The sequence below is a fragment of the Cynoglossus semilaevis genome, chromosome 5 (genome assembly GCF_000523025.1).
Source record: "Cynoglossus semilaevis isolate Cse_v1.0 chromosome 5, Cse_v1.0, whole genome shotgun sequence".
NCBI lineage: Eukaryota > Metazoa > Chordata > Actinopteri > Pleuronectiformes > Cynoglossidae > Cynoglossus > Cynoglossus semilaevis.
The window spans coordinates 7,252,498-7,267,424 of NC_024311.1; the positions used below are offsets into that span (position 1 = coordinate 7,252,498).

Sequence of the window (14,927 nt, forward strand, 5' to 3'; positions counted from 1 at the left end):
GGGTTCTCGTCGTTGTCCAAGCCGAGCAGAGAGAGCTGGTCCAGGGCGATCTGCAGCGCTCTCTGTTCGTCCAGCGCATCCCCCTGAACGCTGCTGTCGGCGAACAGCGAGCTGGGCATCTTTGCCAGGAAAAAAAAATGTAGATAAAAAAAATGTCAGGAAAAAGCAAGGGATAAGAAGCGGGGCAGAAGGAGTGACCGGGTAGGGAGGAAGAGAGGAGAAAAGGGGGAGGAAAAGGAGGGGAAGCGGCACCGGACCCGGTGTTGTGAGACGACTGGTCTACGGCAAATGTAGAAATCAGTGCGGCTGGGTGACAGACGAAGAAGAAAAGCGGCGCAAGGTGTCACAAAATAACATCCACTCCTGGCGTTTGTTTTCCCCTCCCGACAGTGGAAGTCCCGGTCCGGCTGAGCCACGCTGCTTCAGGGAAAGACAAAGAGTGTTTACTCCAGATACTGAGAATATTCCTTCCTGACAAAGGGCCCCTCCCCGGCTGGCTTCCCTCCGCTCCTCTGTTGCTTCTGTCTGAGTCTTTGCAGAGCTAGACAGAGAGATGTGCCGGTGACGTCATCGCCTGGGCAGGGACGATGCGGTGCAGGGAGTTATTTTGCATATCTCAGCGCTGATTGGCTCAGGGCAGTTCCCGGGCTGTGAGCCACGCCCTTTATTCTTTGTTCTCAGTCTATCATTGTTTGTTCTCCTCACAGCGGCCTTGTTTCACTGTGGAGAAGCTGCAACTTATCACACCATTTAAAGAAAAGACTTTTAAAGAAAATAAACACTTAGAGAGGTAATGATGTTTACTTAGAATAAGGATTTTTTTTCTCCAGATTTTGATTCTGTGTCTGCTTCCTGTATTTTCTCTTTGTGTATATACTGGAGTTTTATCTGTAGGCTGTTGTTTTTTGTATATATATCTAATATTTTATCTTGTTGTTTTCCGTACAGGACGTTCAGATGGGAAATAACCTTTAGCTAACTTTTAGCTGGCAGACATGGACATAAAAATAAAAACCATAAAAATAAAATTGTTTTTGAACTCCTTCCCTCATTTGATACAGATTTTATTGTTACAATTTTAAAATATTGGATTTCATTTACTTTAGATTTCATTAGGAATGTTTTGGATGTCATAGAATCAAAGAACAAATAGCTAATGTGTAGATAGACATGTGATTATGGGACATTGTCCACATGGTGTTGACATTTTTTTAACAAAGGAAACAGAACAAATAATAATCAAGGGAATTTAACTTTTTAAGAAAACCTTTTTTTCTGTTTTGTCATGTTTATTTCATCACATTTTATGAAAATTATGTTTCAAAAAACATTTTATAATACAGCTACACAAGACCAAATTACTTTTAATTAATCAGTGAAAGTATACTATTAACAAACAAAGATACATCACTTTGATGTACTTACATTTTTTTTCTAAGAGTAGACGCTGTGACATGTGAGAGAGGTACAAAAATATCACTTTGCTGTGACATGTGAGAGAGGTACAAAAAAAATCCTCCTTTTGTTTTTATTGTTTGGGGCTAAAATGTGTTTTATGGCATCTTATAGTAGCTGTTGGGGGAAGTCTTAGACCAGCATCAAGTATTTCACTGATCCAGAGTCTACCTTTACAGTGTGTACTACCACAGAACAGAGAACGTTAACATTCATGGAAGTTCAGTGAGCAAACGTTAACATTCATGGAAGTTCAGTGAATATATGTATTATATTATATTTATGAAGGGGGAAACACCCTCTGTGACATCATCCTCCTGTTGTCGACGTTTTGTTTTTTTCTAAAATGCATTTCATTGTTTTGTTTTTGTTTTTTTCTAAAATGCATTTCATGGGTACATTATTTTGAAGGACCTAAAAGTATTTTCTTAGAACACCAGACGATGATGTCACCACGTCTTTACCTCGGATGAACCTCTGAGGGGGGAAAACTGGAGATAAGCAGTCGCAGAAAACAATGGATAACTAACACTCCACGTGCCTAAAATTGTTCAGATCCAAGTGCTTGGGGCAGTTTTAAAGGGTGTAATTAGGGTGTTTTAAAACATGGTTTCGTGATGTAGAGACCCACAGTCAGCGTTCCTCCTGTACCTACAACAAGAATGTTTTTTTTTTACTGGTTTGTGTAAGTACAGTAGCATGGTTATTTACAAATTGTGCAACCAGGTGTGTTCTCATCTCTGCAGCACTTCACAGCTACAGTATCACCTATAAAACATGTTGCTGTGAAACATTAGCTACAACAGTTAACAGAGCTAACACTAGCTTCAACAGACACCAGCGCTAACGTTAGCTACAACAGTCAAGTGTTCATACATGCCCATTCATCCAATGAGTTGTCTACCCAGAGTGATAATTGTATCAAATATCTTTCTTTCAAAAAGGCAAATAATGATTATTAGTATTTAATTGATTATCAACATGACTATTTGATGGTGTCCCAGCTCCAACCAAAATGATCAATGAGCTGTACTTTCTTACTTTTTGTTATGTACTTTCTTCTCACTGAACAAAACAAAAAAACCACAAAGTCAAGTCTGCTGGATAAAATTAACCACGGTCAAAATTCACACCTGTGTCATTAAATTAGGATAAAGTTGAAACTCCCAGAGAAGTGCTCGTCTTTACTGATCATTTTGTGAATCTACAAATCATGTTCACGTGTTCTTCTGGATCTTTCCACAAAAAACAAAGTGCAGGAGTCTGTGACGTTGGCTGTTGTCGACTGTGAAACCAAAATGCTTCTGTCAAAGTGAACAGTGGAGAATCAGATTTTGCATGTAAGCAGACAGAATTAACATTTGTTTTCTATAGGCGTCCATCGATCATAAATAAATAGTTTGTCATCTTTATCAATACTTTTTTTATTAAATGTTTGACAAATTAATATCTAGGACTTAGAGGTTATTTAAATCCGTATTTCATGGATACTGTCAAAGTTCAACTTGAATGTGAAAATTTGAACATGACATGTTGTCTGAAATGTAAAACATCAGTAAATAGGTGGTGTATTATGACCACTATATAATAAACAGAACTAGACCTCAGAGCCAGCAGCACAGCGCAGGTGCTAACTGCTACCAGACGTTAGCACGTGTCCTTTGTCGTCGTAGTCTGATAGTGTGAAGTGTAAATGTCTAAAAACACTGATGGTGACGATAGGTAGCCTTTGTGGACTTTGTGGACGGCTACATGAGGAGGGGAGCATGGAGGGGGGCTGTCAGGAAGGGGGGGGGGGGGGGTACACAAAAGAGATTTCAAGCCAATTCAGAAGCGTTGAGACCAGAAGCACTTTGCTTTGTCACCTCACTCTTGGAGCACAATGCTGATGCTAATGAGGCGGCACTCAGGAACCAGAGGAGAGTTGACCAGAGGAGACCTCCTTGTTAATATTTGACGTCCCGTCACCAGTCTAACTGTACATATATTCAGTCGTGGTTTCGGTATTTTGAATAGTACAAAATAATTAGATGTAGCTGCAACACACAGTGTTTACTGGTAACTGTGTGGTTGATGTACTGTGTATGAGTACTGCAGTAAAGGGTCAGGTTTTACTGTTTGGTTGGTTTGTTCCTGCAGCTTTAGGCCCTGTTTGTACAGCGACAATAAGATAAAATACCACTATGGAGCATTTACACGGATCTGGATAAAATGTGCATCTAAATGGAGCAGATATACTGGCAGGAATTGAAGAAAGACATTCGCAGAGATCTTTTTTCACAGCTCTGATTATCTTTTTTTTATTTTCACAGCAAAATTTATATACAATAAATAAATAATAGCCCAATTTTTCAGCCCAAATATCATTAAAATTGGATAATTTTCAACGGCACACCAGTGTTAGGAATCACTAGCTTAAACCACCTAAGAGAGTGTCATGCTGAACATGGAGGAGGCGTGGCCTCAGGGAAGTGGTCCGTTTGTTGGATTGCACTCTGACCTCAGAGCTGAAGGTAGCCTCGACGTTCCACCTACTGCACAGACACTGACACTGCTCTTATTTAGGACCAGACAGACGCTGATTACTGTTGGCGTTAGACACCAGCAGCCACTTGGAGGCGATTACCCGTATGCTTTTTAATGAGACGAAGACAGGCTTATCCTGCGCTAACCCAGAGAGCTACATCCAGGGCTTAGCCGGCCTGACGACCGCAGACACTGGGTCACAGCAAACATCAGGTCACAAGACGTGTCTGCTCCCTCATCCTATGTAACTCACTGACCTCATATATAAATATATGTACATATATATATATATATATATATATATATATATATATATATATATATATACACACACACACTGGCACACTTTAGGCTATTATATCTGTTAAAACTATATAATTTTTTTCTTTTTAGTGTTTTGCACTTCCTTTGAAATGCTCTGGCGCCCTCTGCAGGAGGCGTGCATTATTTCATGAGTTTGTTTGTTTCTTCATTCTTTTTTAAAGAATTTTGAACCAGTGCTGCGACAGAAAGACAAATAACAGCAATTAGACGTAGCGCCTCCCACAGTGTGTGCAAATAACAGCATGTGTATGGACTGTGTAATAAATGAACAACATTTAGTGAATGAAAGATGAAATAATTGGATGTACGATGCACTTCATCCTCCCTGTTTTCTAAAAATTATAAATCTGATCAATTTCACAATTTAATTAATTTAAATTTTTTTCAGTCTTCATTTTAACAACACCAGGAATGTAAAAAATGAAGTAAAAAAAATTGAAATATTATTTAGTTGTTTGGTCTGAAGATGAAAGAGCCGATCACTGACATTAAAACGCGGCTGTGTTGAAGAACATCCGTGATAACACGGAGGGGGAACACTGTGTACTGTGAGGAGGAGGAGGAGGAGGAGGAACAGGAGGAGGAGGAACAGGAGGAGGAGGAGGAACAGGAGGAGGAGGAGGAACAGGAGGAGAGCTCACAGATGGAGGTGGAAGGATGCAGCGGGCTTGTGTGTTTTAGGACTAACACACACACACACACACACAGAGAAAAGGTTAATAAAAGCTGTTTGTCAGTGTTGCAGATGTTTTTCTTTGCCCAAGGTGAGACGTTGGTGTGTGACACGTTCACCGTGTGTGTGTGTGTGTGTGTCTCCGTGTACGTGCTAGCATGCATGTGTGGACGCCACAGATTGTAACCCAATCCACGCTCAAGGTTAGACAAAGGAAAATGGGACACGTTGGTTGAGGCCCAGGTGTGTTTCTCTCTGAAGGAACCTTCTGTCCTCACTGCTTCAGTCGGACCAGATCTCTCTTCTTCTTCTTCTTCTTCTTCTTCTTCTTCTTCTTCTTCTTCTCCTGTCAGATGATTGGGTGAAGTGCTGCTATTAATCCACTTAAAACTATTTTATAACAAAAGCATTAATGGGAAAATGTGTGAATACAGACAATAACATAAACTAAACTATAGAGAGGGAGGAGAGACGGAGGGGGGGGGGGGCATCACATCCATTCTCTCTCTATCTGCCCCTTCTTTTCCAGCCCTGGGGGCATTTTTCAAGTTTTTATTCTGCATACAGCTCCTGCTGAGGGACAGTCTGTAGAAATGGCGCAGCCCATGTGGGTTAGGATGCAGTACTGTCTGCCTCCCCCTCCCTTTTTTTCCTTCCAGCCTCCTCCCACTTCCATTTGTCCTCACAGTCCTCTTCCCTCCATGTCCTCCTTGCCCCCTCCTTCCCTTATTGTCCTCACATCTCTCCGTCTCCCCCTCCCTCCCCTGTTCGCTCTGACACACTGAACTGAAGTGGCACTGCTTCCCTGCGTTGTGATTGGCCGCTTGCCAGACACTGGGTGAGCCGAGCAGCACAGTGGCAGGGCGGCTGAAGCCGGCGGCCCACGATGCACCACAACACGCTCTTCACTCTAACCCACCTCATCCTCCTCCTCCTTCATCCCACCCCTCACCGTCCTCTTCCTCGTTTTCCTCCTCAGACACAAGCCCAGCTCTTTGTAGTCTCTCTCTTCCTCTCTCTCCTCTTCCTCTCTCTCCTCTTCCTCTCTCTCCTCTTCCTCTCTCTCCTCTTTCTCTCTCTCTTCATATCCAGTTCTGAGCTGATGAAAAATAGTTTGATGTATTTCCCAAAATAGTGTCAGATAAATATGCTATTAGTCAGTATATTATTCACATAAACTGATGATTAATCGCGATTAATCAACACCAACTCTTCAGAGAATTTCAATCATTTGACAGCCCTGAAAAATGTCTAAAATCCCAGTTCTAATTAAACCACTTTTCCTAATTACTCCTCCTACACTTGTCACTAAAATGTCACTACCACCGACTGTATGTTATCCCTAGCGCCCCCTACAGGAAAAAGCCTATTCTCGCCACATCGCAGGAGCCTGGGAGCGCGGCTGGATCTCACCCACCGCTGCCGTGCTCCAGTCCATTAGGATCTGATTTCGGCAAAGTAAACATCACTCAGAGCCCATTCTCCGCAGCTGTAATGTGGCGTCACTGCCGGCTCGCCCGGGGCGATCATCCATCCTTTCATGCACCAACCTCGACATGCCTTCATCTCTTTGCAGCTGGCCAGGCGGCCCCACCCTGAGCCGTGATCTCATGTTTTCTTAGGAAGGACTTCAGCCTTCCAGTGAATAAAACGAGGATTTGATTAATTTCTTTTACACCTAATGAGAAACACACAGTTGTTTGGAACTAATAACATGGTGTTTGATTGGTTTTATGGTTGAAAAGAGTTAAAAAACTATATCAGTTTTCATTTTTGTCATTTTTATTATTAATATTTTTTATTCATTTTCAATTTTATCATCATGTTATGAATATTACTATTATTATTATTATTAAATAACAAAACATTTATAATAAATAAATAATAATAAATAATATATTATTATTAATATTAAGTAATAATAACAACAATAAATAATATAATAAATATAATACATATATTACATTACTATTGTTACTATTCTTATTCTTATTCTTATTCTTATTCTTATTCTTATTCTTATTCTTATTTTTATCATAAGGGTCACAGGGTAAACTAGAACCTAGTACGGACAGTCAACCAGTCTACTGGCTTCAACTCCTCACCTGGTGGTGACACCTGGTCTTTACTGGTTTGACTGCTCTCTGTCAGTTTCCTCTGTCAGTTCTGTCAGTTTCTATCACTTCATATCCTTCGACCGTTACCATCCCGTCTCCTTCAGTCTCTCTTCCTCAGAAATATGTGCTAACTGAACACGGGGCCTTTCCTGCGGCTAATTACAGGAGACTCCGTCTGAACTGTTTGGAGAGCATGATGGGAATTCTTCTGTTAACTCTGGAGCAGTCGGGCCGGCACTGAAACAGGCTGCTGATTTACTGCCGTGTTTTCTCTGCTGCAGAAACTGTTTTTCTAACGGGGAGCTGACTGTAGCAGGTTTGACAGCATGAATGGCGTCTTTGTGACCGGGACTGTTTGGTCCTTTGAACTGTTTGGTTCTTTGAACTGTTTATGTTTGTGCGTGTGAGTATGATTATACAGTAAACCACTACTGGTATTTCTCCTGGTCTTCTTTTGACCTCTTGTCCTCGTGGAGACCACCGTGTTGACGAAGCAGAAAGCTCCAGTGAAGTTTGATGAACTCTGAATTGATGAAACTACATAAAAACAGATGAAAACGTGTGATTAAAGACGCTGCTATGTTCTCCGCAGTACAAAGACAGATGGTCGGACCGGAAAGAAAAAAAAGCGACTGCACTCACTTCTGTATCGATTGCCTTTCTGGCAGCGATCCAGGACAAGGCCAGTCTCCTGGTCTCCCGGCTCCACAAGGAAGACTCTGCAGCAGCAGGACTCAATACTGGACCTGTTCTGCATGTGGATCAGGACTCGATCTGATAACCCTATAGGTCTGAGCTCAGGAGGGACCGGACTTTTGTTTGGTTTTATCCTCGGTGTTCATCTGATAGCTCTTAACAGATAAGCACCAGGATTGGCTGAGTGAAATCCAAGGTTTCAGATATACTGTATGTACGACAGAGATGATGTGAGGGTGGGGCGGAGCGGGGGGGGGGCAGTAGGATGATTCATGAGTTAATGTCCTGCTCTGTACGCTATTAAAATCTAATATCCGTTGCAATATTGTCCAAATGTCCCGTGTCACGTGTCAAATAACGGGGCGGATCCACGATCTCTTCCATCTTTTTACTTAAATTCGATGTTTGCAACACGTACGTGTTACGTCATGTGTCTTCAGAAAATATTGTTACTATTTAAATGCCACGTAAGAAATGAATTTTCATGAAAGGTTTCCTTTTGCAAGACCAAACCACTTTACTTAACAAAAAAAGAAAACTCGTCTGCGAAGGTTGGACTGCGGAGGAGGAGGCCGTTTTACCTTTTTTCATTAGACAGGCCAATTAGCAAACATGTATTTTTATCAGAAATACAAATATTGTTATGGCCCAGAGTGGTTAAACATTAGCGACGGGGTGAGTGCACTACAAATCCTGTAACCCTGCAGCCTGTCTGGCACATATCACTTACCATCTGAAGGGCCTTTTATTCATCCTTGAGAGCTTTGGCAGGAGATGAGCCGTGTTCCGACTCTCCATTTCCTGAGCTCTTGTCATGACTGTGAGCCATATTTATGCACACAGAAGAGAACGCTCAGAGCCTCCCACCTACTCTTTCTGTTCACTTACCACCTACTCAATCGCCCACACACACACCCACACACACACCCAGAACAAGTGCCCAGCTCCACAGTCAAAGCTGCACAGCTTCCCTGAGGCTGGAGGCAGATACCAGGCCCCACACGCTGTGAACACACGGGTGGATCCAACCACCTCCATGGGCTCGGAGCACATCAGCGTTCTGGTCTGGTACGACTGTGATCCCAGAGGTTATCACTGGTGGAGAGACCAGACCTTCGGGTTTCTGACTTCCACCGACTCAAAACTAAAAACTACACAGATTACGCCACATTCCTCCAGTGATAAAATAAATAAATTAAAAAGTGTATAACTTTCATTCACAGATTTTTATTCCCAAGCAAACTGGCATTTTATTAGCATTTTCTATTCTTAAAAATAATGGAGAACAGGGTTGGAGGTGCACGTTGTAGGCCGGGGTATCATCTGCTGCCAAACCTGCCCACACTGACAGCACTGAGACATGCAGGATAGAAGCACAGTCAAAAATGTTTCATTTTCATTTTCATTTTAAGGTTAGTCGTGGATTAATCACAAATAATCATTATTGTAATTAAGCATAATTAATGATGGTATTCTAGAAAATAAATATTATACCATATTGGTTTTTTTTCTGTACTGCTGGAACACAAACAACAGCAGGCAGAGGTCAGTGTTTCTCACCTGTTTTTATCAGTGACTAATCCAAATGATGGGATTATTAATGTGGACAAATGTCCATAAAAATGTCCAACAGTCTGAGTGAAAATGTCGGTGTGGAGTTGGTGTAATTCAGTCATGTTCATCTGGACGGTGTCTGGTAGAAGGTGTGGTTCTTTGTTAACAGTCACTCCAGTCGTTGTCCTCAACTATACAAGACGTCCTCAGTTTACGATGTCCTCCACCTACAGCGTTTCGGTGTTACGTCGACATCTCCCATCAATTGCTCCATCGTTCCATCATCAGCGTTAAAACCAATTTTGCACAGGAACTAGTTGGTGAGCGGTGCAGACGAATACATCGTCTTCAGTCGTTTGGAAACAAACTAGTAGTCAAGAGTACTCCGAATAATTTGATTTTCTAAAATACACATCCTGCTCCTTCTTCACATGACAAAGCAGCTCATCCACACACAACCATTATCCCAGTAACACGTTTAAAGAGGGCCAACACTGGTGTGAATGTAGCTGTGTGGGTGGACACAGAGCTGTGGGGCAGATTAAGTCACTTTTTTGGAAGAAAAAAGTTCAGTGGCTTTACCTTGATTTTAGACTCTCTCACATGAACATGAGTCCAAAAAACATCAGCAGTTTGACACCAACAGAACAGTGCGGTCTGCTGCGTGTGTTCTGGTGTGTCTGGAACCGTCAGACACACAGTCAAGTCAAAAACTGTTCTTCTACTGATTTTAATGGTGTTGCATGACCGAGGTAAAGTAAACATCATTATTTTTTTACACTTCAACAAGAACTACTGCCTTAGCCCTAACTCCCATTTAACACAAATTCCAATCCTAACTTCAACGATGTCGCAAACTTCAAAATATCCTTTGACTTAACGGGGACTTTCAAAATGTCCTCAGAACACCAGGTGTCCACACGGCACAGGTATGGGTTAATAAAACTGTAGCTGTACCAGAAACACAGAAGAAGTGGAGAGTTACCAAGTGTACAACGAGAGTCCTTTTTTGTTCATGTTCTCTCAAGACGTTTTGGAAAAAAACAAATCCGCCGCAAGGCCCGCGTCTTCGGAGAGTGTGGGCAGGTTAGCCTGTTAGAGTCTGGCAGCGGAGGGAACAGATCCGGCCTGAAAGAGATTTGGTGAGAGAATTTACTCGGTGTGTTCTCCACTGAGAATTAAACACACACACACAGAAATGTTAGCATCTGAACCCGTCTGTGGGTTTCATGCATTTTCATGACTTCAAAAGGAGACTTTAGGCTAAAGTCAACAAAACAGTGAATGTCACCGAAGGATCAAGAACTGAACATGAAAAAACAAACTGAGGAAGGAAACCGAGCTCTGCCGTTATTTCAAAATTTAGCATTTTTTGTAAGAAATTGTTTCCATTTGCTGAAAAAAGCAGTGACGGAAAATGTTGTTATTTTTCCTCTGTATTTAACCTATACAAAAACAAAACCAGTAGGTGGCGCTTTTTTCTGAGCACAGGAAAAGGGGGTAGTTTTTTCCATAGTGGGTTTGTAGGACATACAATGTGTAAAATCAAGTGTGATTTATTATTTAGGGCGGGGCATAAGGGGAGTGGGGGGAGGGGTCAATAGCAGCAATTATACTGTAATAAGAGAATACCACACTAATGGTGTGGTGATGAAGTACATGAGGTGGTGCAGGACATGCGAGTAAGTGGTAAAGTGTACATTGGAGGTACAGATTAACAGATAGGGTTAAGGTTACATCGTTGGTAACAGTATAACATGTAAAGACAGTCAGTACTGTCGTCAACTCCAACCGCCCAATTCTTTGGAGTTGGGGGCCGTCTCTCGGCCGTGTTGTAGATCAATTTATCTCTAATTTTCAGGAAGGTAGATTATTTGTTGGTCCATATCATCAATGACAAAAGACAGAGACAAAAATAAGTTTTGCATCAGTATCTGCAGATACTCCAAGTTGAAGTATCAGTATCAGACATGAAAGAGTAGTATCTATTGCAGTCTGCAGGGGGCAGACTAAACATTTTTTGATGAGGCGACGTGGAGCTGGCTCTGTGTATAAAAACACAACGTGAAACTTCTTCTATGATAAACACGGGCTGAGCTGAAGTGCTGCGTCAGCATGGACGGTCCAAAATATACTACTTCCTGTCTTTGGCCTGTTGAGCCGTAAAGAACAGAACTGCGGAGGAGGTTACAGTGTCGAGTCTGCAGCAGCCGGCGGCTCTCATGTCTTCAGAGAGATGAGGTGGGGCGAGGCCTGGCCACAGGCCACCACTATCAGATTGATTGTCTTTGTTTCCTGTGAGCCGAGCTTCAACATTACCTCACCCATCTGCCTCCCATCTCTCCACCTCCCTCTGAGCTTCTCTCCCTCTCTTCAGTTCTAAGCTCAGTGTGGAGTCAGTTTAAACAGAAGTGACTTCGTCAGGACTTCCCGTCGACTCCTCGTGAGGAGACGTTTTATAAAATCCGCTAAAATCTTAGAATGTGTGCCAAAACCTGCTGTTCTGATTTCACCCACAAGGTGACGATTACAAAAACCCCGTGCCTTGCACTGGTAGCTCCGCCGACGCTACCGCTGCAATCTGCCTCGACACCTTTACCTCAAAACTCGTACATTCCCTTTAATGCGATACAAAACATAAAATTACAAATCTCTTCATTTTCCCCGACTGTTGGACAAAGAAAGAAATACTGTATTGCCCCAGATGCCCCAGGACCCTGGTGGGGCCCCGCCATCCACTTTGGGAACCACTCTGTGTCTAACTGTTAACGTAATTCCTACATGTTTTTAATCTGTGGCAGAGAGAAGCTGCCTCCACACTGTAGTTCAACAGGCAGGAGATCGAACCAGCGACCCTCTTGGTGTAAGGCAGCAGTATTGTCCGCTTCTTCGACAACAAGAAAGCAAAAGCAGAAACTGAATGAAGTGGTAACATGAACGCCTCACTCCGAGTCCTGACATCAACGCTCTTTTTTTCCGCCTGTATTTCTTTCTCATTCAACAGGCCGCCGTCCCCCCGTCCCCCCCCCGTCCCCCGTTCTGAGACTGTACGGCACTGATGTGTTCTGCAGAGCTGAGCGTGTCTCCTCTCCCCGCAGGAGTTTTCTGGCAACTTACTGGAGACACGAAACACAGTATCCCTTACACTCAGCTGTCCTTCAGCCAAGTGTGCACACACACACACACACACACACACACACACTCCAAGGTTTACACTGATGCCAGGACAGTGATGTAGTCAGAGGAACACTTTGTTACAATGGCGCTGATCGCTTCATTGTCTGCGGGGAACTCCACGGCGCCCTCTCTGTCTGTTCTGTTCAAGCTGCAGAGTGGAGTGTGTCCAGAGTCCAATTACTGAGCTGCCACTGTGGCGGCCGCTGCCAGGCCAGTGGCAGTCAACGCTTCTGACATGTAGTCACTGACGGCTCTGCTTCACTAAGCACCGATTCAGCAAAAAAAAAAGAAGTCAAATAGTTCTAAGACAGCGTTGACCAGTTTAACCATCATGGCTCTGATCAGTGTTGACCTGTGACCTTTGATCTGAATTTTTAACCAAACTGGACTGGAGACCAGTTTTTCAATTTTATTTCTTTTTAATGATCTTGTTACATCTGTTTTACTTTTCTCAAAACTGAAAATGAAACAAAGACAAAGGTTGTGACCTGGGGTCAAAGGTCATACTCCAGGATTCTATAGAAAAGGAATTCTCTGACGGACACACCACTGAAGAAGAAGACGACAACGACATTGGTCGGACCTTATGATCCGAAAGACACTCTTGGATTCTAAAGGTGCAAACTTCAATGAAAATAAAAGTTCAAAATGCGCTAGCTTGTACCATACCTGCTAACATCAAGGCGACATTGGTTGGACCATATGATCTTGTACCATACCTGCTAACATCAAGGCTAGCTTACACCTTTAGCTTGGCTACTTGACTGAGAGATTAATTTTAGTTCCATTACTGACATCTGGTGGATTAATTTTAATCTGATAAATATTTAGTTAACTTTCATTTAAGATTCTTTTTTATTCTAGGTTATCCCAGAACTACAGCTTCAATTAAAGTTCTAAATCTTTTTGGTAAACAGTTCTTGACATGATGTGATTCATATTAAAAGAATAAACAGCGGAGCGTCGTCAGCAGGAGGTGGAGGAGAGTCGGTGGTCGGGGTTGGAGTCTGGTTGTTTTCTTCAGTTCTGAGGTGAAGCGGTTGATGATTTATGACATCACATAAAGTCAGACCAGTCACAGCTTTGAGTCACAAAGATAAAGACAAAAAAACTTTTTATTTCACTCTGCCTCCAGAAATCAGCGTCACAACACGATAAATTAGTAAACAGTAGCAACGGCTTTGAAGGAATCACGACGTCAATGATCAAATGAAAGTTCCGTCTCCACTCTTTCTGCCTCTGTCTCCACCTGTGGACTTCAGCTTTGTGGCTTTAAGTCCAAACACTTGGTTCGGGACCCACGCGGTACTGACTGGTTTGTGCGTGAGGGCGGAGCCAAGTGTCCAGTACAGAACGGTGGCCGTTATCACTGTGTCGTCACTTGTTCTTGCCGAGTGTCCTCTGCTTCTCGGCGTGTTCCACGATCTTCTCCTCCACGTAGAGGCCTTTGCGCCGGCGGACGGCGTTCATGTATTTCAGAGCCTGGTTGGCAGAATCCGCCTTCTCACCAAAGTGAAGATATTCTTCTTCAGTTGTGGGAACCCAGTACGGATCACTGCTAATGACCTGGGACAGGAAGAGGGGAGAGGGGAGAGACGCACGACAAGTGAGGGTCAGTGAGTGCAAACACATCCTCAGAAGAACCAGAACCAGAACCAGAACCAGCACAGTATTCGAGAACCGGCCAACAGAACACTGAACAAAAGGACCGTTTACTGATCAGTTATTAACCATCACTGAAACCACACCCCCAATACACACGCACATATATATATATATTACATATATATATTAGATATATATAATTATATATCTTACATAGCGTGTGTATATGTTAGATTATATTACATATAAAAATAGATATACATGCATATATGAATATATATATACATATATACTTACATAAATATATACATACATTATTTCATAATCCATTAAATGTACTTATCGTTGTTCTAACACACGTCATTTACACACACTGCAGGGAAAAGTTTTCATTTCGAAGCAGAAGCAAAATTAAAAAAACATTTTTTTCCATTTTATCTCAGTGTAGCGATGGATCACGATTAATCGTGATTAAACATGAATCATTTCTGTGTACCAGTGCACAGCACACTTCTGCTGCTACAGATCGGCGTCTTCTTCTTATGAACAGACAGTGAGACAAAGTGGATCAGCTGAACTCATGTGACACACACACACACACTTTTGAATTTGAATCAAAGGCTCCATACGCTACAAAATGACATGTGGGTCACATCAGTAACAATTACAGTGGTAGGGCTGTGCACCTGGCTCCAGTTACACTGGGACAGATGGTGCGGAGCGGGATCCAACAACAGGCAGATTAGAGCGCGTGCACACACACAACCAACAGCATGTGCTGGAGAACAATAGGTTTTCAG

The 14,927-nt window shown here is 42.5% G+C and overlaps 2 protein-coding genes across 2 annotated transcripts in view; both read right to left on the bottom strand.

Moving 5' to 3' along the window:
- Nucleotides 1-1,058, bottom strand: part of mex3b (mex-3 RNA binding family member B) — an 8,642-nt gene extending 7,584 nt beyond the window's left edge. The window contains exon 1 of the mRNA XM_008310213.3: nt 1-1,058. Coding sequence (XP_008308435.1) covers nt 1-119 — 119 coding nt within the window. The 5' untranslated portion in view covers nt 120-1,058.
- A 12,546-nt stretch (nt 1,059-13,604) lies between these two features.
- The window catches only part of efl1 (elongation factor like GTPase 1), a 32,008-nt gene continuing 30,685 nt past the window's right edge, over nt 13,605-14,927 (bottom strand). The window contains exon 22 of the mRNA XM_025055858.1: nt 13,605-14,088. Within this exon, the coding sequence (XP_024911626.1) occupies nt 13,900-14,088 (189 nt within the window). The 3' untranslated portion in view covers nt 13,605-13,899. The remainder of the gene's footprint in view (nt 14,089-14,927) is intronic.